This window comes from Leptonotus elevatus, chromosome 18 (assembly GCF_054856555.1).
Source record: "Leptonotus elevatus isolate MCC_2025b chromosome 18, RoL_Lele_1.0, whole genome shotgun sequence".
Lineage (NCBI taxonomy): Eukaryota > Metazoa > Chordata > Actinopteri > Syngnathiformes > Syngnathidae > Leptonotus > Leptonotus elevatus.
The window spans coordinates 8,858,692-8,882,371 of record NC_141256.1 but is presented as its reverse complement, the minus strand read 5'-3'; the positions used below and the strand labels follow the sequence as shown (position 1 = coordinate 8,882,371).

The window sequence follows — 23,680 nt, the reverse complement described above, 5'->3', positions numbered from 1 at the left end:
TGAAGATGCTATTAGCGAGCGGGCGAGGCCTGTCCGGTTTGTGCGCGTGTCTGCGTGTGCGCGTCCATATTTGTGTTTGTATACCTCCATTGTGACGCGTGTAATCCGCAGGCTCTCTAATCCCAGAGCAGGTGGCCCCGCGTGTGGCGGCTGCGGGGGCTGCGTCCAGGGCACACGCTCCCAGCATCACACAGACACAAAATTGAGTCACATACACACAACACAACAATGAACACACGCACCTCACGAGGAGAATGGTCGCCTAAAGGCCGACGTACAACGCGCGACGAGATAAACAGTTGAGTTATGGTATAGGGAGAAGTTATTTGTACTTTTTAAACTACTTCCTGTTCGCTAACAAGGAGCTGAATTGCAAAATTCACGACAGGTGTTTAATTGATAATATATACTTTAGTGTGGCTCTCACCTAAGAGGCAATATAATAATAATTTTTCAACAAGCTGCACTAATATTAGTCGTTCTTCACAGAGAATAAACGCTTATCAGAGGTGGGTAGAGTAGCCAAAAATTACTTCTAAATAATATTACTCAATTAAAACTAAAAAGTAGTCATCAAAAAAAGCCATCAAGTACAAGTAAAAAAGTATTTGCTGAAAAGAATACTCAAGTACTGAGTAACTGCGATGTCGTTTTCAGTCGACAGCAAGTGGCAAAATGGCCGCCCCCTGTGTCGAATAAAAACAAGTGGATTTTGCTGCTTAATTCATAAACCACAAACGCAATATTAATCAGAATTGTGTGTTTAGACTACTGGGGGCACATTCAACATATTACTGTACTGAACATTTTTGACCTGACTTACCTTTTAAGGTTTTATAGCACCGCCACGTAGTTATTCGTTATCCCGTGTCTATAGTATTTCCCATTATGTGTTAGCATTAAGCTAGCAGAGGCTAGCTGGTTGTTTACGCTACATTTAAGTAGCAATAAACAGCTAGAAGGCTCTTTTTTTCCCCCAAACTGCTGCCGGTGAATTGAGATGAGTCACTGGCGCCATACAGCGCTCTTATGTCAAGTCTTTGCTCTCAAGTCAAAGCAAAAAGCAAAGTAAACAAATGGTATGTGCCTCCCCGTATTTGAAAAGGGCATTTTATGGCATCTTAGATGCAAAAATACGCCGATAACCACCAAAGATGAGGATAGGTGATGTAGCCGTGACGCTCGGTGTACGTCGGGCTTAAGGGGGAGCACGTGCCCCCGATTCCATGTATCACACAAGCCCTGCCCCCTACATGCCACCATCTCAAACAGACACGCTCGCCTCCGGGAGCTGGTGGCGAGGCATCTGTCTACTGTACGACGCCTCCGTCTGCCTCCCAGCCAGACGCACTTAACGAGCAGGAAGCAAATTAGCAAGCCTAATAGGAGTTAACAGTCCAAGCTACAGAAGAATACATGACGTGGACGAAACAGGCAAGCGTGCGGCATTTGTCGACGTGGCCTCACTTTAAGCAACAAGACTGTGGGGCCCCTCCCAACTTTGACCTCTGCATTGTATGGAGGCGGACAGCATAGTTTGGCGGTTGAGGAGGTCCTGCGACACGACCTCAGATAAACCCACATGAGTGACTCTGACTCTTCATAGTTGTTGGTCAACTGTATTTTTTCAGTCAAACAAACAAAATTTTACTTGAGCTAGCTTAGCATAAACATCGCTGGACATTTTTAAGTAATTGCATTTGATTTTTTTTCTCCATTATTGTTTAATTAAAAGAGAATTTGGGCAGAATTTGGTGTTGATTCAATACAAAAAAAATTTGCGTCAGTATCACTAATACCAACGCTGATACGTTTTTAATTATTAAAGTGAATGTATCATCAAATTGCATAAGAAAAAACTTTTTTTTTCCTCATTTTTTTTCTTCATTTTTTTTTCTTCATTTTTTTTTCTTCATTTTTTTTTCTTCATTTTTTTTCTCTTCTTTCCAAACACACAATTGAATTTGGACACATTTTGATACTGAGTAGATACCAAGGAAATCCAGGACCAGTAGTGGCAATACAACCACTTGTAAAGGGGGCGCATCAAAAAAAAAGTGTCATCATCTTAAAGTCTTCTGGTGATTTTTTTTTCTCTAACATGAACAAAGTTTGAGCAAGATTTTGTATGTTTCTGATACTAAGTAATTCCAGGCAGGTTTAGGGCTCACAGTTCTGATACTTAAAAAATAATAATATTTAAAGTAGATGCTAAATAAATCTCAATGCATTTAAATGTACTTTTTTTTAATCACCTATCTAAAAATCCAGGACGGAATCAGTCATGAAATTCCTAATATGTTCACGAATTTACGTAACTCTTCAGAGTGAAAATAAATTAAGCTTTATAAAAAAAAAAACAATAAAGGGATTGGGCCCGGGATAGTAAAGTCACTTCGTTGACATCTGTTTGGCACACCCATCTCGTGGATGTGACTTTGAGGATTAAATTGATGTAATCTGTTTTTACACCATCTCCCTGTTGCTCTTTGATAAGGAGATTTATGATTTGCACCCGCTAATGGTCACTTGTTGAAAGGGCACGAGTGCTTTGTTGGCGGAACGCTCATAATCCGATGTCACGTTTGAGGCTAAATGGACAGAAGGAACCAGTAACTAGGCATTGACTTTATAAAAAGCACTAATATGTATACATATTTTTACATTTAATGGATTTTTCTTGAATCCTGTAATCCGATTTTTGTTTGTAGTTTAAAGTGCATGCTAACAACAAGCAATCCACAAAAGTGCCTTATAATAAGACCTTTCAAAAATGTGGACAGTAGCGAAACCAATTAGCATTTCGTACGATATTGACACATCACAACATTTTTATCATATTATTTTTGTTGTTTGAGCCATAAACTCGGGCAATGTGACGTTTTTCGTGCAAACAATCATCGGTAATATTACTATATTTTTGTCATCTTGTTACTTTCAGAAATTTGTTGCAAATAATATTTAGCTCTTATACTACCTAGCATTTTTTTTTTTGCATCAGTAATGACAAATTTTAAATCGGATTATTTTTTATAATATTTACATGTTTAAAAAATTGCCTTAATTTTTTTAGGAAAAATTAAAAAAAATTGACTGAATATGTGAGTGGCATTTTCCGGAGTGGTCTGCTGTATGCGCTAATATCGCTACAACTATCCAGCAAATTGAATTCACACCTCCGCGGCTGCCGTTTTTGTGTCTCGGCCGAGCGTGTTTCCTCAACGGCCCGTCCGACTCCCGCACACAAACGCCATTGTCTCCTTCATTCAAATGAGATTCCATGAGTGTAGCAACAGTGTTGTTGTTGTTGTCGTCGTCTGCGTTGCAAACGAATTATGTATGCGCCGCCGGCTTGATATGTGATAGAATGTAGGACACATGCTTATGCATAACAATAGTCTACAGTCGTGTTCTCATTGAGAAAATTGGCCGCTTAGCTCCCACGTTCGCTTTTGAATGCTACTGCTGCTTGACAGTTGCTCAGTTGCCCCGGTCTATTTTCGCTCCTTTCTTTTGTTTCTGCCACAAAAACAAAGTCATACGCCTGTCACCGCACAGCTGATCTCATAATAATAATAACAGTCTATGTCACCGCCCGCCAACTCCCTTTCTCCCGCCCAATGGGATTCCTAATCAGGAATTGTCCGTTTTAAACGTTTCTTGATGTGGCGTGTCGCGCCTTTCCTCACTCGCACACGCTAATTGACCTTTCGCTTATGTGACATAGTAACTGGCTTGTCCTATAGGATCACGTTTTATAGTAAGCATGAAAATCTGCCTGAATTATAGCTGATTTAATATTTGATCTGGTTTGATACCGTTTTTGGCCCCCGATCCTGATTCCGATACCCAGCTTTGCATTATCAGCCGATGCCGATACCTTACCGATACCTACGTTTAGTTTTTTTTTCTCAACTTGAAAAAGCTGTCCTTCAATTGGTTAAGAGAATTCAAGGGCCAATAGGATATCTTAGCTCGGCATGCAGTGAGCATGTCACACATCAGTGAATGTCGTGCATGAGCAAGACACAAGATGCTGCATCCAAATTGTATGTTATGTTAGCATTGGAATTAATGGTATCGGCATGTTACTTGTTAGTACTCACCGATACCACTGTTTTAATGCAGTATCGGGGCTTCCGCCAATACTAGTATCATATCGGAACAACACTACTTTTGACATAAAATTATACTTGTCATTACTTTGACTTGTTATAACTTTACGACTTTTCATAATTTTTTTATTGTATTTTTTTGCAACAGCCGATATCAAAAAATTTCCACACTATGGTTTTTTTTTTTTTTTAGTGCTAATGGGATCAATGAAGTTTACCTCATTCACTCCCAGCCATTTTCATAGAAGCAACCCCCTTCGCTCCCGGCTGTCTCACTGGATTTTGCAAGGCCCACAGAATATTGTGTTCTATTGCTATAAAAACATGGAACCTATCAAAAGAAAGATTAGAGTCTCTTCTTTCATCAGGAAAAATATATATATTTCTATCTGTTTCCGTTTTGCAGCAATTAGCATTAGAATATAGCTAAGTTTCATCATTATTCACAAATGGGTAAACGGGCTTGTTTGCAACTTGGCCTTGGTTGATTTCTTATACTCTGCTGACACCAGCTGGCCATTTTTTGTAATAACTACCATTGCCTTAAGTGACCTCCTCAAGTCAGAGGCTGCATCAAAGCCTTCTGTATGCTCTAGCATAAAAAAACATAAAAATATAAAAGTCTTTTGGAGCATGGTAATATTAAAAATAGATTGTATTTATATGTTTTGGGGAGCAATTGAGTTAAGTGTAACCATTTAGTCCATTTCAGTCATAGTAAAAAATTTGATTTTACATTGAAATACTTTTTTTCTTGAAAACGACATACAAACTTTTGACCCAATAAGTCAGACTGTCGAGTGCGGACGACCCTCCACGCCGTCGGGAATCCGGCATGCAATTCCCAGACCCGCGGTCAAGTGGGTCCGCTTGGGAAAGCCTGGCCTCGGGGGACAAAAGCAAAAAAAAAAAAAAACGCGGCAGCCAAAAGAAGCTTCCGAGGCTTGCTCTTCTACTTTATTGTTTGCCATGCTCACAAGCGAGCAAGGGATTAATGAAGCGCGTCTGGCGGGTCCATATGGCCCCTCTGGTGGCGCTTGTGCTTAATTAAAAGCCAATGGATGGTAGAGGGTCCGGGGCAAGTCGGGTGGGGGGGGTTCTCCCTCGTCCCGCTACACGAGGACCACTTATGACTTTCTGCTGCCATTTTGGTTATCGCAACCTGTTGAAGTTGATTTTGGATGTTGTCATTTGATGTCTACATCGGGGCAGTGAAGGCTGCTGGAGTTTTCCCCAAGAGAGCTATATTACAAATATTATCAGTTACACAGTAACACATATTGGAACCTAAGCCTTTAGTTATAGCCATAGGTAGCTGTATACAGTATGTCTGTATGACAACAGTAAACCACATCAAGTCACCCCATCTAACAGATTTAGAGTAAACTAGCAAGCAATGTTTATTTACCAATTTTGATTCATGCACTTTATACGCGTATTTATACGCAGAATTAGCCACGTTTCTAATTGATAGGTAAGTTTATCACCTCTTTCAGATTTTTAATTATAGGCCTACTGTACGTTCCCAAAAAGATATCAAACTTAACACTGAGAATGTTTAGTGTAATAGTAACTATTTCTTATCAATTTGTCTTGCTACCAACGTAGCAGCCGTGGCTAACATCGGCTTGTTTTTGATTTTTGATTTTGTGAGGCCGATTCTAATATTAGCTAGAATATCATTCTGATTACAGATTAATCGGCCGAGTCATAAAAAAAAAAAAAATAATGCTTACAACAATAAAGAAAGGAATTACTGGCAGAACATTTGACTGTTTTACTTTATTTTGTACTGAGTATTTGTTGAACTTTACAACACAGAGAAAAGTTGGAAAATTAGCCCATTTTTTGCCAATTTAGTTTTTGCTGTGGCGATGTTTGAATGTTGTTATCTTTTCCTTATGTTATAATGTGATAATGTGTAAAATAAATAGATGAATAAATCCCCCCCCTCCACCCCCTCAAATAAATCTACCAATTTTGAAAAAGCTAATATTGGCCGATTAAATACCATTAATTGGTCGGAAAAGTTAAAATAGTTTTTGATTTTTATGTTGTAACAAATATTGGCTTGCTAGCATTTATAAAACTGTTATAACAGTTATAAAACTGAAGATTTCACCTTCAACTGTACAATTTTTTGTCAGTTATATGCAGATTCTTACTATTCCCGATCAGTTTTGTTTCCTATCTCTAATCCACAGTGCAACTTTTTGATCAGAATTTATGAACGTCTCATATTGCAACTTTTTTCTTGTTTATTAAAACTTTATTCTTATGACGGGATTTTTTTTCTTGTAATATTGCAACTTTTTCTTGTACTATTTTGGCTATTCTCATAACTTTTGTTGGAATAAGACAGCTCTATATTCTCATAATATTGTCATTTTGTTGTCATTTTTTCTAGTTCTCGGTACAAGTTCGACTTTTTCTCTTGAACCTGGCGATTTGGTTATTTTGCCTTTTGAACGTTTTTGGCTATGTATCTCTTTCCAATGTGGCCCCGAAACTTTGGCAAAGGCAGAAATATATCACATTCTCATATACCCGTTTGCACTTGTGATTTGATGCAAACGTTGCTGCGTTTAAGGATTGACTCGCCTTGATATATCATTGGCTGCTAATTGGAGGTCAAACAGACAACAAAGCAGTCCTCTCGTCCTAATTAGAGTGATAGCGCCATGCCTCTCTTCGCCTGTAATCCGCAACATAGACGGCTCCAAATGAAAAAAAAAAGAAAGAAAAAAAAATCTTAATCCCTGCAGCAGATGGAAGTCATTTTATCGATGAATCGGCTCTTGGATTGATTTGGAAGAGATTCTGGGTGAGAAGTTGAAGTCAATACATCAATTTATAGTCTATTAATGTGTGTGAGTATTTGCTCAAATGTTTTTAAGGTATACGTGTTCTAATATTCTGAGTCACATAACTCAGGCCTTCTATATCAATAATTAAAATGATTAAAAAAAAAAAAGTTGGATTCATACCTCACATTCCAGCTGGTGTTTAGAATTTGAAAATGATTAATTATGACTATTTTGTTTATGTGTAGCTATATTAGGACAAAATCTATATTTTACCCATGTAGTATTTCAACTTTCTAACTTAACATTTCGCCTTTTTTTGCCATTGTACAACTTTATTGCTTTTTATCTCTCGCGATATGACGTGACCTTATGAACTGTGTGACTTTTTTTTTTCCCTTTTAACGAAATGACTTTGTTTTCTCCTAATTTAGCAACATAAGCTCTTTTTCCTTGTATGCTATTTTTATCCTTGCCAGGGATGACACTAAGGGAGGACTAGACCCTCAGAAATCTATGTAGCAACATTTAAGCCCCTCATTTATGAATTATTTTCTCAGCCCGCCTCTGCATCGGAGCCATCTTGCAACTATAAGCTATCCTCATAACTCAGACGTTTCTCTTTCAACAATTTTTCGTCCTAACTTTGCAAACTTTACCCCTTACTGTATGCCTTGTAAAATGGTGACTTCACGTTCAACTTTATTCTTATAACATTGTCTTTTGTCAAGTATTAGTCTGAGTTGTAACTTAATGACTTTTTTTTTTATCTGATGTGATTTTGTTATTTGAAGTAGACAATTCATAAATGTGCAAAATGATAGGAGGTGACAAACAAAGCAAAAACAGCAGATGTATGTACACATGCAACTTGGCTTATGTTTATTTATTTTTTTATTGTTGAGTATGTATGTGTATGTGTGTGTCTGTGTCCTTTAAGTACAGCTTTACCTGCATAGTCCCCTTTTTAACTATAATAATTTATCATTAAACAGTGGGGAAATTCACAGCTCCTTGCAAAAAAAAAAGAAAAAATGAAATGAATCTAGAATGACATTGAAAAAACATAAAAGTTGGAATGCTTGATTGTCTTTTGTCATAAATTAAGTAGTGCATTCAGTCAGAGGCCTCACGCCAACTTTGATCACATGGGAGCTATAAGAGGCTTATTAAAAGTTCTAAAAAAAAAAATAATAATAATTAAAGTTCCTGCACTCTTTATTTTTTATTAAATGTTCCATGTCCTTGATCAACGTTAGAGTGTGAATATTCAGGTGAAAAGAAGAGATAAAAGAGACCGCAGTCCCGCGTTGTCCATCCCGAGGTAGAAGAGGAGTCCCCCGGCCGCACCCTGGTCCGCTCTTCCGGGGCTTGGAAGCCGGATCACAAAACCTGAAACTTCCACGCCGCAGCCTGCTGCTCTTTATAATCCAAACAATCCGCGTTGAAGTTGAGCTTCCACGTGGACGAAGGCGTCTGCTCCTTATTATAGTCCAGGCAGTCCGCGGTGCCTCCGTAGCCGTACGCCGACGAGGAGAGCGACGACGCCGGGCTCAGGTGGCTGGACACCCCGCCCGCGCCGCCGCCGCTGCCGCCGCCTCCTCCTCCGCCGCTCATGGGGCTCATGGCGGAGCTCAGCTGGTGGTGGTGGTGCATCGGCGAGAGGTACGAGCCGCAGTCCATGCCGGAGAAGTATGACGACGAGCCCGTGTAGCCCTGGTTGTAGGCCGACGTGGCCTGGCTGTACGTCACCGGGTAGGAGCGCTGCATGCAGGAGGGCGCCGAGGAAGTGGACATGGGGTCGGAGAGAGGCGAAATGGACGCCGGGCTCCAGATGGACACCGGCGCCGCGGCGCTGCTTACGGCCGGAAGAGAGGCGTTGGAGGGCGGCGTGAACTGGCCGCTCGCCCCGCTGTCCGAACTGACTTCCCGGACCGGGGAGGCTTTCTTCTTCACCGGCCTGGTGCTCGACGCTTTGCTCGGTGCTCCGCTTTGGGTCTGCTGGGCCTGCTGGCGGTGCTTGGCCCTTCGGTTTTTGAACCATACCTGAAATTCATTCGTATATGAATGTATTTTTGTTTTGTTTTGGTTCCTTGTGTTGTTATGCTTAATTTAGAGCAAATAGGTGAGAGGCAACCATGTAACGGTAAAGCATTAAACCCACAAAATAACATGCAACAAATATTATTATTATTATTATTATTATATTATTATATATATTATATGATATATAATATAATATAATATAATAATAGTATATTATTATGATGATGATCATAAACATTTGTTACATTATATTTTAGGTATATTTATCTGACACATTTCCTTAACCAATTACAATTAAATAAACCGCTACGTATGTGCAAAAGCAAACACCCTGCAAATCTACATTTAAAAGCTAATCCACAAATGCATGTACCTGTAATAATAAAAAAACTACATTTGTTGCATTATTTTTCCACACGTTGACATGTGTAAATGCTAGTGCTGCAAAACTAATTAAGACTCTTAACATTTACCCTGAAATGATCTTGTAATGTTAATTAAAATTTGCTGCAATATTTTTGAGCCAAAGTCCCCATGCATGTGGAGAAACTAATAGGAACCAACCATGCAAACATTTAATTATTTAAAATGTTCATATGTTAATAATAAACATTTGTTTCATATTTTTCACACATTTCATCTATTTTCCCCACCAATTCAACTTATTTAAAGTTCTGCAAGTGTCACATATACGTGCATCTCAATAAAGAATATCGTGAACAAGTAATTATTTCATTAAATCTATTCAAAAAGTGAAGATGGAAATATTTCTCAAAGTTAAAAAAAAAACCCATGAATTTTCAAATCATTAGACTTTTTTAAGTGCTGTTGAAATAAATTAATATTTAGGCCATATTTGGCGCTTTTTTTTTTCTTTTTTCTTTTGCCTCACCTGCACTCTGGACTCGGGCAGGTTGATCTTGAGGGCTACCTCCTCCCTCATGAAGATGTCCGGGTAGCGGGTCTTGGTGAACAGGTTCTCCAGCACGTCCAGCTGGGCCCTGGTGAAGGTGGTCCTCTCCCGCCGCTGCTTCCGAGGTGCGCCTGCATGCACGCAAGTACGATTACAACTATACATTTGATCGTTTTATTTTATTTTATTTTATTTATTTGGTGAGGCCTACTAAACATTTACCTTGGTATCCCACGGAAGGATGCAGCAGGTCCATCCCAGGGGCGGACAAACTGAGTCCGTTGACCGTGTAAGGGGGCTGCTTCAAGTAGGACATCATGATGATGGCTGATAATAAAAAAAAAAATCGATTAAACCTCCTCCAAAAAAGTTTAATAATCCTGATCCGAAGATGATGATAGAAGTGCAGCAAAAGAAGTGAGGGTCCCAAACGTGTGCAGGGGCTCTTAAACCCCTAGCCCCCCCTCCCACCGAGCTTTTTCCCCTCCCCTCCCTCCCAGCTGTCCTGTGCTCAGTCAGTCTGTCCGTCCCCCAAAACACACTCCTCTCCTAAAAACAAAACATTGTCGTTAAAAAAAAAAGCCCCCCTCCCCCCTTCATTCCCGCCCCTCGTCATCAAGCATTAACATACACACCCACAGGTTAGGCCGCAGCTAAATAGGCAGCTGATTGGGGGGCCATTTGCAGGGGACAAAGCCTACTGTTGACGATAAGTAACGCTGATAACAATAAGAAGTTGCAAACAAAAGCTGCAAACTGAGCCGCGCCATTCAGATACAATGATGACCCCCCCAACTCCTCCTTCCTAGTGCACCCCCACCTGAACCGCCAATTTCGGTATTTGTTTGCATTAAAAGTCCCGTAAATGCGGCCAATTACAATACGAAGGACAACTTTGGGGGCAGTAATGAAGAAGCTGGGCTAATTTTGACATCATATCGGCACTTCTTGAGGGAAGCAACCCCACCCACCCTCGCCTCACTCCCCTCCAGACTCCCTCGCCCTCATCTCCTAATGAATTGCTCCCGGTAATTAGATTTGGAAGGTGAGACGATCGCAAAGTGTTGATTAGGAGGCAGCACTTAATCTTAATCTAAACAAACAAGGAGATTGACACTTTTTGGGGGGTTGAAAATGTGCACCGTGGAATATTTTTTCCCCACAATCTTATTTACAAGACGAATTCCTCTTATATCATAAAAAAATAAAATAAAAAAAGATTACATGTCAGCCTTATGCAATTGCAGTATTTTTATTGTTAAAATGTTATAATCAAATATGGATCGATGTAGGCCTAATGAGAATCACAAATTAAAAAAAAAGAAATGTTAAAACACAATGTGCAGTTGGTCGCTGCATATAAATCCAAAAACAATAGGCACGTCGTATGGTTTTTCTTTTATTTTGGTAAAAGGGGAAAAATGTTGAGCAAAAAATAAAATGATGTTCCCTGCATGCAAACACATGCAGTATGTATACTTAGTTATTTTTATTTCGTTAATTTTTTTAATAGAGCCAATAACGGACGATGCAATCTGTCACTTTTTTGGAGTGTGCCCCCTCCCAGACTGCACCCCCTTCTCTTCGTCCTCCCTCCACCACTTAAACCACCGGTTGCTCCTCATGCGTTCAATAATAATCATCCTAAATACCAGTCTTTAATTATTATTGGCTTGCTTGAGTAGAGATGATTTTTTTTTTTTAGGAGTTAATCTGGTTGGCACGCGTTGGCCTGATTAGGGGGACGCGGTGCAGGGGGTGGGGCTTGGGGGCTCGGTCTATGCACTTTGTCATATTTAAAAACATTTTTTTTTTTTACCTGCAACTGCAAAAAATGTCAGGAAATTGAGGAAAAGCCTACTAGAACAGCTGAAGTTTATTGGAGTCAACGAGAAGCAATTGAGATCTGATTGCAGGTGTGCGTTGATTCCCTTTTAACTTGAATTTGAATGTGACTTAATCTTACTTAGACGAGAGGGTGCGAAAACTTGTGCAATCAATCAAGTAGCGCACTCAATTTTTTTTTTCGTGTACAAGTCACATTCCATTTTTAAAACGATCTTGGCCTCGTGTTTTATATCAGAAGTAACTTGTCGTTTGAACAGGGGTGTGTAGACTTTTTATATTCCCCGAATAGTCTGCCTCCCTCATTTTTGCATCAGCACACCCATGACAAAGGCTGGCATTGTGTCGATCACACCAGCTGACTGCCAGACACACACGAACACACGCACACACACCCAAACACCCCCCTCCAAACAAAAACCACCCCCAATATGCACCATAACAACCGACACATGCAACATTTTTTTTTTTGACTACTATTGTTATTAATATGTTGACAAATACTCAAGTGTTCTTTTAGTATGAATTTTGCAGTTCCAACTACCTATAGAGAACATTTCAAAACAAAACTCAAGTCAAATAAAAACACACTTAGATAAAAACAAAAGGGACTCCTAATTAGCAACATTACATTTAATACAGAAATAACAATATAGGCCATTTTACAAGGTTTTGAATATGATTAATTTTTGCTATTAGTGTATTTTTCCCCTATATTTACGTTTACCATTTACACTCATTTTACACTGCCTTATTGGATCATATGTTATATATTAGCTGCTGTTTATTCTCATTTTAAAAAAAAACTCCCTATAACGTTAGTCAAATAAAATAAAAACGAATCTGATGTTTGTATTATGTTTTTGAATTTTCTAAATTAATTGTATTATTAGCCCACAATATCTTCCTTGTATTTTTTTAAGATATTAATTTGCTATACTTCTATTCCTACAATCGAACTGATTTATCACTACAATTGTGTCTTATTAGTTGTATATACATGCACGACATCCTGGTGCACGCATTCAAGTAGTATTATCTCAACTTGTGCTCAATTAAATGCTTGAATGCCTTTTTGCCTGGAGGGGCGTCAACACTGCAAAGTTTCCTCGGCAAAAAAAAAAAGACAAAACAAACACGCCTCCTCAATTAACTCCCCGCGTGGGCTCCCGCCTTCCTCTTCGTACCTCCACCCTCCTCTTCCTCCGCTGAGCCAACGGCATTCAAATGACAGCAAAATCAACTTTTACACTTACCTCAGCGGTGATGCGTTCAAGGGCCTCCTCGCTGGCTGTTCAATTCCAGTTTTAAGCGCGGGCGATAGTTGGTGATGCGCACATTTATACAAAAAAAAAAGAAGAAGAAGAGAGGCAGAGAGGGAGAGAGAGGGAGAATGAGAGACTTTTAGGAGCCAATAGAAAGAAGAGAACAGGACAGTATGATGATGATGATGATGATGATGATGATGATGATGATGATGATGATGATGCACTGCAGGCTTATTGACTGCTGTCCACTTTGAAGACAGAAATTAATGGCTTATTGACTATACAATAATAATAAAAAAAAGCCTTGACAAATATAGGGCCCAGGTAACGACCAATCATGGCTCATCTATCGTGATTGGTAGTTACCTGAGCCATGAGCAACTGTGATGTCAATCGACAGCACGTGTCAAAATGGCCGCCCCCTGAGATGAATAAAAACATCTGGTCATATTGATTCTGAAACTTTTTTTTCTTTTCACAGAATTTTGATGCCCCGCCCCTCTCTCCTTCTTCTCCATGACGTCCTCGCCTGAAGGAGGACAGCAAAGCTCCTAAACATGCTGCGCAGGTGAAAGAGGTACGTAATTCTGAATCCGTTTTTAAAGAAAACTCAACTTAAAAGATAAACTTCAGGGTACCTTTAAAAAAAAAAACGCAACTGCAGATGGTGAAGGCATCTTTGTGCGTGAATGTTTTCCTTCAAATATTAATATAAGTGGGATAAAAACATTTGTATGCTTGCGTATGGGTGCTCCTGCTTTGGTTAGCAACTGTTTATTTGACACTTTAATGTATTTAATGAACAACAGTAACTGAAATCATTCTAACTTATTTTCTTCATGAGATGAAAAGAGAGGTAAGACTGCATGCTTGAATTCATCCGAGAGGCTGTGAAGGTGCTGCTGTTTTGGTTAGCAATGTATTCTTTTACTGAAATATCTTCAATAATGGTTACTAAAAACGATTGCTACACTGGTTTTCGTGAAAGGAAAAGAACGGTAAGACTTCGTACTCTTAATCGGCGAGACTAGTAACATTCTTTACCGTAGGTGCTGCTGTTTTTCGTTGCAACGGATAATTTAACATTTTATTAAACAAAGGTGATTAAAAATGTTTCAATTTTTTTTTAGTTTTGACCTGGTCAACTCCATGTTTCTGATAAGTGTATGTTATATTTATCATAATTCCCCAAAAACCCCACAACATGCGTTGCTTCTACAGAGTTTCCACAAGGGGGCGCATATTTCCCTTACGACACTAATGATTGACATAGAAAAGTATTTAACTTAGCAATAAAAAACAACAACAACTAAAAAGTACTTTGCAATGCTTCCGCACATGCCATTTGGTAGGTGCTGCTGTTTTGTTTGACAACATGGGCTCAGCAGTCAACTAAATCGTTCTCATTTTTCAGAGGGACGCTATTAGAGTTAACGCAATCAAAAAGTATTATTTATCTAGAATCATGTCCTAAAGCAGCTCTAACCAATGTGCCGTCCTCCCTCCTGCTCCGTCAGCCATCTTGTCAGCCCCCCCACTGAGCGCTTTCATCTTCAGCTGTATTATATATAATTCATGGAGGCGGCGAATATATATCTCCCAGCCAACCCTGGCGCGGGAGCATTTATCAGCTAAACGGTCGGCCGCGCTTGTCAAAGAAAGGTAAATGATCTTGTTAATGTGTGAGGCAATTTGCGCTCCTCCTCCTGTCCGAAGGCCAATTGACAGCGTGGCTGTACTTCAAGTGTACCTAATGATGTGGCCGGGACGATGCCTGTGTCACCTCAAGGTCAAATCAATGACTCGGCCCAGCCGGTCGTCTCCATCTGTTACACGTACACACATAACTGTATGCCGCGTTAGTTTTCTGCCGCCATCTGCACAGTAGATGTGACACTGATGGATTTATTGATAGGCATCACGGCGGTGTGTCTGTATTGATAATGCCGCAAAAGAAGCAAAGCGAGCGTCCTTTTGGGGAATTGACTTGTTTTGCGTTATTGGAAAGACTCTTAGATGGCAGCAGGTGTTTGACAAAAACATATTTTTTGTCACGGAAATTTTGCGAGGAGCAAGCGTCTGTGCCGACGGACGCGGCAGCCAATCAATAATCAGTCGATTAATAAGCTATGTGACAATTAAAGATGACATCACTGTAATCAATTGACCCGGTTCATTATAAAAACGCATCCAAATCGACTACACTGCATGACTAGGCAGCTAACAGGACAGTATTCTTCCATCACTACTTGTTCAAGCTTATTACAAAACATGAATGCGGCTAAAATGTTAGCATTGTCTTCTTTGTGTGACTGTTTAGCGTGAAGCAGATAAGCATTTTTATCATATTTACACTGAATCTGTTATTGCCCCCCCCCCCCCATTAATTTTCAAATTTTGCATTTTCGTCCAAAACCACATCATTCTTTAATTGTTTCCAGTTATTGTCTTGTATAAACATATAGATCCCGAAAGCTAACACCACGCTAATGAGGTTGTCAGCTAAAAAAAATGCTAGCAAACTGTGAGGGATAATCTCATGCTGAGCGCTCGATGATGGATGCTAATTGTTGCTATCTGTTAAAAATGTGACACACTGCTGCTCAAGTGAGTGTTCTGTTAAGTTACTCACAAAAAAATTGGAATATTGGGCTTTTGGGGGAAATCGCAGGAAAAACTTAAAAGCAGACATTCAATACATACACAAATACAGTCAGTGTTAGTAATTGCACTAACAAAAGAGATTATTTCTTTACATTGTTTTATATTATGTTTTGTATAAAACAGTGCTATTTCTCTATAATAAAAACACGTAGGAAAAAATATGGTGGTTTTTGGGCGCCCGGAACCAATTAAAGGCAGTTCAATTTATTTCAATGGGGAAAATTGTTTTGATATATGACAAACAAATTAAATAAGTGAAGATACACGGCATCACCAACTATTTGCCAATGATTTATGTACTTTGCACCTGCAGTATTTTTGCTTATTTCTGCATATGCACTCTCCAATTTGCAGTTTACGCAATGGGGGTGGGGGGTGGGGGGGTCACATTTCTTGTCCCTGCTGGTAGCTCGTTAACCCCCCACTCTTCAGTCCAGGCCAAGCAAGGAGGCTTCATACCTGGGAGCTGGTCAGCAGGGACCAGCCCCCACCGGGAGCTCAAGAACCCCCACTGGGCTCGGGGAGGAGGCGAGGCGGGCCAAACAAAAACACAACCAGCCATCCGCACGGTAAACAGCCCACCTACTGGCGGCCAGCATCTGGGCCGTAGCACACACACGGTCGTCTATTCGCATTCTGATGACGGCAAGCAGTGCGCCACAAACACTGTGATTGTGTAGTTAAAAATGAAAAAAAAGAGAATAGAATGTCTTCAAGCCTGTATGAATAAAAAAAGTACCGTGAATCCTCACTACAAAACTTATGCCAGGCCATCTTAAATTTTCAAGAATAATCTCTCATATGAAGAGTTTTAAACCCTAAATAAGGGGAATTTTTTTTTCACTTTTTTGAAAGGACCAAATTTATTGCAAATTATTTTTGCCCCTCCCCCAGAGCAACAGCTCACAGACCCCTGGGTTCCCTCCTACCCCACTTTGAGAACCACTGGACTGGAGTGTAAAGTTAATCCATTTTCAATTGATGGCCACTGTTGTTACACTGAAAACAGTTTTCTTTCTTTTCTGGGTAAATTTGCTCTCTCCCCTCTCTCTCTCTCTCTCTTTCTCTTTGCTTCTGTTTTTTTGTGTGCGTCTGCCTTCTTTTTATCCTTTTTAATTAGAGGGGCCTATTGGGCCACCAAACCAAGGACTTTAATCCCCAACTGACCAACAATGCAAAAAGCCAGCCTTTGAACAGCCGACCTGCTACCCCCCCTACCCTCCTCCTTTACCAATTGCTGCGCTGCTGGAACACTCCTTCATGGCTCCAACCGTCGGGAAAAGTAGCTTCTCTTCCTTCGTCGTTTCTTTTGAGGTATCGGCAAAAACCAATTAAGTGTGTGAAAGAGCATTTCAGGGGCGCGCCAGGGTTCTGGTGAACCTCTGGGTCAGAGTCTGATCATCCGAGATGTCGTGACCAAATATTTGAACTTCCGGATAAAGCATAAGCGACAATTATTAACCGTGGACGAAAATGGCAAATTACATAATATCATTTTTTTTGTGGTGATCCTCAGGAGTCCGTCCTAAGCCCCTTTCTGTTTTCAGTATTCCTACATACTTCCTTTTGGTTAAGTAGAACAGTTAGCTGAGAAGTAAAGACGGGAGACCCCTCTATTGTTCATTAGCGTTTGATGCATACAATGCAAAGTGGTAAATTATATCATTACAGTATATAAGTAATTCATATTTGATATTTTGCGTATTCGATATCCATGTGCTATTTAAAAAGTTACTCACCAATTCTTCAGTACTTGAGTACTTTTTTCATACTTACTCAAGTAATTATGTGGAGGACTACTTCTACTTGAGTCATATTCTAAAGTTACAATACTGACACTTGCGTACATTTTTTGGCGACCCATGTCTGGAAACATTAATCCAAACCAGGGCAAGTCACCACCCAATTAAGTTTAGTGCGTTTCACCACCTTGGATTATTTTTTCATCATTTTGACAGTCGTCCAAATTGAAAGCCTTCATGTTTGTGCGACATTATGACAAAATGAGTTTTTTGTGGTCATGAATGCTAATGATAACAATTCGCCGCCTGAGCTAATTTTCCTATAATTTTGCTGATTATCTGTCAACAATTTGCCAGCACTGCTGTCTTACAATTGCCACGCACAATGGCAGCGCCGACACTTTCAACCTCGTCACCCAAAATGTGGACGTAGACAAACCGTTTTTTTTTTTTGTTTTTAAACATTGTGACTGCCGGCTCAATGCTCCCTCACGCCAAAACCCTTGCTAATCACAGCCACCAATATTTCCATAGCAGGCAATTAGCATCTCGCTTTCATGTGGCAAAATGGCTGAGGAGCGTCAGCACAGTCGCAAAACACGCCGCGAGAATAAAAGAGCAATTAAGACGTCGGGTGAGCGGAGGACACAAGACGAGGCGGTCTGTTGCCGTGTGATTTGCGGCTTGCCTGGCCCGGTAATTAGCCTCGTCATTGTGAGATAATGGACTTGGCCCCTCTTCCCGCTTCTTCCGACTCGGCCCATGAGGAGGTTGAAGGGCACAAATGTGCTGCTTGGCATCTGACAGGAGACTTGCCGGTTTTCAAACAAATATATGTTAAATGGGGGGTGGGTCAAATATCGATCTTGGAATGTATCACGATCGTTATCGCTAGCAGTCCGGTATTGATGGACTGAGGATCCGGAAAGTATTCATAGAGGTTTACTTTTTCTTATTTATATTAGTTCCAAGTGACTAGAGTAAAACAACAACAACAAAAACACTATCTGCTACTCCTGCTAGCACAATGAATACATGTTTAAGTAGCTAATTTCAAGTTTAGTTGATATTTATTTATTTATTTGTTGTATATCTACAAGTTTCCCGTATTTACATGCTACTGATTCTTTTCCGCTGCAGGAGTCCACATTTTACGATGAAGTTTCGTTCCAACGTCAGCGTAGTCTCTCTCTACTAATGTCAAGTTTATTTGATATTTATTTGCTTATTGTGTAACTTCAAGTTTCCGTTCTTTATTTACATGCTACTGAATCTGTTCCGCTACAGGAGTCCACTGTTTACGATGAAGTTTCATTCTAAAGGTAGCGTAGCCTATCGCTAACCCATGCTAACACAATAGTAGAGGCATAGCAACTCCTGGTCACATGACATATGGACACCATCTTGTTACCCTGCTGAAACCGAGTTGGCCAAACTCTCTCTATATACGGCTTTGGTAGAGTCATAATTACAGTTCAGTTCAGTTTTTCACTTATATTAGTTCCAAGTGAATAAAAACTACTACTCCCGCTAGCACAATGAATGCATGTTTAAGTAGCTAATTTCAAATGTATTTGATATTTATTTATTTATTGTCTATCGACAAGTTTCCCTTCTTTATTTACATGGTACTGAATCTCTTCCGCCAAATGAGTCATCACTATGATGAAGTTTCATTCCAATGGCGGCGTAGCCTATCGCTAACCCATGCTAACACAATAGTAGAGTTATAATTAGAGTTCAGTTCAGTTTTTTCCTTATATTAGTTCCAAGTGAATAAAAACTTTACAACTTTAAAAATGCTAGTCGCTACTCCTGCTAGCACAATGAATATATGTTTAAGTGGCTAATTTCAAGTTTATTTATGTATTTATTAATTAATTTATTTATTGTCTATCTACAAGTTTCCCTTCTTTATTTACATGGTACTGAATCTCTTGCGCTGCTTGAGTCATCGCTTTATGATGAAGTTTCATTCCCTACGGGAGCGTAGCCTATCCCTAACCAATGCTAACACAATAGTAGAGGCATAATTACAGTAGTTATCCACCTGCCAACATACTAATAATCTTGTGTTATTAGCACTTCTAGGCCATAGATATAAAACAATCATCCTCAAAACATTGAAATGTTGTATATATCGGGACCGTCGTAAACCAAAGACCCAATGTATAGCAAATGTCGTGATATTATAGTCTGCAAAAAAAATTTGCACTGATACTGTATATATCAAGTTGCTCCATCATAAAAGTTCTAAAGTGTGCTTTGTTAGATGAATCTCACTCGTAAATTTCCATTCTTGTGGCATATCAGCATTTTAGCGACGCTGTAATCTGTGAACCCTGAATCATAAGCTTTGGCTAAATCTATGTAATACGGGTAATTCGATGAAGCAGTATTTTCCTGCAGAGAGACGAAATCCTGTTGACTATTCAGGGATTGAATCATCCAACGGTAATGCCATTAGACCAGTGCCACGGATTCCTCGGCAAATGCTGTTTAATTGCCAGTAACCAGCCATTGTCTGGTGACGGCTACACACTATGCAAGTGGCGTCGACGGCGGGTTGATTGGGGAGGGGGGGCGTGTGAAAATGATGGCCCCTTCTCTTGAGCCAATCGCCATTGAGAGACAGATTTATGCCGCGGCTGGAAAATAGCAGAGGCACTGGCTTAACCAAAGTCTTCAAGAGTCTAAACGCAGAGTTACTCTTAGGCCTTTTATCACGGGATTTGCGCGACAATGCGATTTGGAATGGCGGGGTTGTCTATTCAAGATTTTTTTTTTTTTTGTATTTGAGGTTCGCCAGGATCAAGCCTTGTCGCTCACGTTTATTAGCTCACGACGCGATTGTTGCTGTTGTAATCGCCGTGTTTATATTTGGCTTAAAGTCGAGAAATCTCCCGGCCCAATGAATGAATGAGCTTTTGTCAATAAAAGTGATCGCAGCTTTTTGCTGGACAATCAAAATGGTGACAATTTAATGAGAGTTTCAATTGGAGGCATGCAGCGGAGGACGCAGATTGGAAGTGAGAGGTGTGTCGGGCCTCCATTGTGACAGGCTGCCCGGGAGACGGGCTGCGCTGCCAGCACGGATGCTGATTGGCTTTGACAGCGCGAAGAAGCTTTTCTTTTTGCTCTTTTTTTTTTATTTCCAAAAAGTAAAAAAACAAAACAAAAAAAGGCTTCTTTTTTTTTTTTTATATATGAAGGACACCACCACTCCGTTCACTCCCCCACGGTTTCTGCTGTGCTGCTCGGTTCTTTTTGTTCCACTGGGGTTTTAATAAGAAAGCAGTGGTCTGTTTTTGTTTTATTTTAATACGAAACGCAACGACTTTTTGTTCACGCTAAATAAGGGCAAACAAATCCATCTCTAGAGAGGACGTTTAAAAGCCCTTCGGCCCGAGGCGACCATCGCATTTAGGCCTTGTGTCACCTTTCAATTGTCGGATATTACTTTTATTGCGGTCTCACTTTTTGTCACGTTAAAGTCATTAGAGATTATGTTGGAGGGGTAGGTGACGGGCTCGATATGCCTGCTTTCAGTTGGGGCTTATTGGTGTAACTCTTCTCGTGGAAATTTGACAAAGTACCCACTGATTGTGAAGAGGGCCCAGCTGCAGATACGAGAGACTGACTGGAAGGGAAGGCTCGTGGTTGGTTCTAGGGTCAGAGAGATGCAGGGTCCAGGCAGGAAAAAAAAAAACAAGATCCGAAGTCAAAAGGCAGGATTAATAGTCAGGAATTCAAATTTATAATCTTCTAGGTGGCTAGTTGCAATAAACACGATGATAAATGTAGTCAGTCTGGTGACGTGGTGGAGTCCTAGAGCGGCTTAGAAGCGGGGCAGGCTTGGCTCCAACACGCCTGTGTCCAAGATCGAGATGACAAAGCAGTGGACGTGACACTAAAACCTGATTAGTTTCAGGCATGTGTACGAAAACTAACTGAAATCCCTTACGCTTATAAAACTAACTCTAATTAAGTCATTATAGCAAAAATGTCCTTCATTTTTGTCTGTACCAAAAAGAAGTACATTTAAGTATGCTTGAAGTATACTCAAAATTAGGAGAGTATACTTCCAGTTTACTTTTCTTGTACTTTTTGGAAATATACTGCACCAAGTAAATGTTAAGTGTACTACTAATGTAAGTATACTAAAACATATACAAAAAGTTTACATACTGTAGTACAGTGGTGCCCAAGTCCGGTCCGGTGATAGAGGACCAAACTTGGAAATATATCTATCTATACTCTATATTATGTACTTAAAGTACACTACTTTTTGGTAAGGGGTGTCAATTAATATCATACATGAGCTTTCACTAAAAATAAAATGAATTAAAACTAAACTAAAATAAAGCGTTTTTGAACATATAAAAACGAACAACCCTGCTCTAAAAACGAATTAAAGTTAACTGAATTTAAAAAGAAAACGAGAATTTTTTTTTTTTTAGCTATATTAGAAAATCCCAAACAACCCAGAAACAAACACAGGGGGACCATGCTAACTCCACACGCCTAGTACAAAAAAATATGGAAAATATCACTTTGAATTTCAGCTAATGACATCCATGATGATAGATTTTTACTTAAGTTTGATGGATGCATGTAGTTCATGTTTGTATTATGATGTCCTTTCAATTGCGTTATTGAGTGTAGCATCCTGCTAAAAGCGCATGCTAGCCGTAAGCTGAGCTGTACCCGTATTTGTTCACCGAAAAATCTGACTACGGTTTTGAATGATTAGATGTCAATTTAACATCTTAGAAAAACAAAAAATAGAACACAAAGGAAGTCATTATTACACTTCCATGTACGGTTCATGTTCAAACACAAACAAATAGCATAAAGGCTTTGGCAAAACAGCTACACCTTGCTCCAAAATCTTCCTGACAACATCCTCAAACTGCTATCGTTAGCATTTCACATCTCTTTTGAGTTCTTTATTATATAAGCACCGTGTAGATGCAATGATTTTAGAGTCTTAGGGATTAAAGGGATAAGGCCAGGAGTCAATTAAAAGGGTTTTTGGGGTGCTAGTTCTAACTAGGCTAAACAAAGCTAACTGACTATTTCCCCCTCTGAATTGTAAATTGCTATTTGTAGTGATTAAAAATGAATGAAAGTGGAATCAAAAAAATATAGTCGGTCTGTACTGGATTCCTAGTGTGAGATGTTTCTATAAAAGAGGATACGGGTGGGAGGTGGAGTATCTTTTTGCACGGAGTGATTAATCTGCGGTGCCAGTCACCCGGGGAGAGCGCCAACCCCTCGACGGGCTTTTAGCGTCGGCGCTAATGACGAGCTTGATACGTGCTTTTATCGCCGTGCCCTTCGTTGACTGCGCCGTTTCATTAGACATGTCTGCCTCATATCTCACTTTGCACCAGAGCAAACTGTGAAGGGATTAATTTTATGATGGACCCCCTACCTTCTCCTCGCCTCCCTCCCATCGGATCCATCCCCGACTCAGCTACCCAGCTACCAGCCAGGCACCCGGGAGGAATAGCGCCTTTGTCGCCCTGCCGTTTTTTTCCGAGTTGAGGAACAAGAGGAGTTTAATCCTCATTGTCCGGGAGACTGCCGAGGGTGAGAGGGGGTCCTGCGGCTGTAAAATGATCCAACTGGCCTCGGCTAATCCCCTGCTAACCCCCCCCCCCCCGACCCCCCTCCCAGCCTCAATTCATGCCCCTGTACTACTGCCACAGTATCGCCCTCTGAATGATGCTCAAATGTCGCTTTTAAGACTAAAAGTAAGCAAATTATGATTGAAAATGTGTGAGGATGAGAAAGTAAGATCCAATCGGAGCTATCTGAATTTGCTCCAAATGATTGCTTCAAACCAGACTAGCCGACTTCCTGCTCAATTGGGCCAATGAGACTTTTTCGTGCGTCCTGGTTGGCTGGACATGACCAGCAAATTTCAGTTCAATTGGTGAAACTGGAGTTTGCCTTTTTATGGCGAATCCTCAAAAATGATCGTCAAACTGTGACATCATTCATCATTGACGGTGTCATCTGAAAAGTTTGACAGAAAAGCGTTGGCCATGTTTTGAGCGTATCATGACCACATTTTCAAAATTAAAAAGCAAAATATACAATAAATTCTCACCAGGAACTATTTACAACAAATTTAATCGCTAGTCAATCTGGTGACCGGTGGTTGTATTATTACTTTAGCTAATGCTAAATGCTATCTTGGTTGACGGTTCAACAGCGCTAAACAAGCAATGCACTCACCATTACCCACCTTTACCCTGCACCGGTCACGCATTAT

At 40.1% G+C, this 23,680-nt stretch overlaps 1 protein-coding gene across 2 annotated transcripts; it reads right to left on the bottom strand.

The window, feature by feature from the left end:
• Positions 1-7,774: 7,774 nt before the first annotated feature.
• Positions 7,775-22,970, bottom strand: LOC147158480 (homeobox protein OTX2-A-like). Of its 2 annotated transcripts, none has more exons than XM_086060492.1 (5): positions 22,835-22,970; positions 12,980-13,014; positions 10,101-10,205; positions 9,858-10,009; positions 7,775-8,965 (listed from the first exon to the last, which is right to left on the bottom strand). In XM_086060492.1, exons 3-5 carry the CDS (start codon positions 10,195-10,197, stop codon positions 8,303-8,305), a joined length of 912 nt encoding a protein of 303 aa, XP_085916618.1. In that variant the 5' UTR covers positions 10,198-10,205; positions 12,980-13,014; positions 22,835-22,970; the 3' UTR covers positions 7,775-8,302. The 2 variants fall into 2 exon arrangements, with proteins under 2 accessions (XP_085916618.1, XP_085916619.1); XM_086060493.1 differs by having other exon boundaries at positions 12,980-13,010; positions 22,835-22,895.
• Between the last annotated feature and the right edge of the window lie 710 nt (positions 22,971-23,680).

Bases quoted from the DNA above. Each gene is read 5' to 3' on its own strand.
- LOC147158480 (XM_086060492.1), bottom strand. From the start codon at position 10,197: ATGATGTCCTACTTGAAGCAGCCCCCTTACACGGTCAACGGACTCAGT. The intron at 10,010-10,100 runs GTAAATGTTTAG...GCGTGCATGCAG, and splicing joins TCCTTCCGTGGGATACCAAG to GCGCACCTCGGAAGCAGCGG. The intron at 8,966-9,857 runs GTGAGGCAAAAG...AATGAATTTCAG, and splicing joins TGCCCGAGTCCAGAGTGCAG to GTATGGTTCAAAAACCGAAG.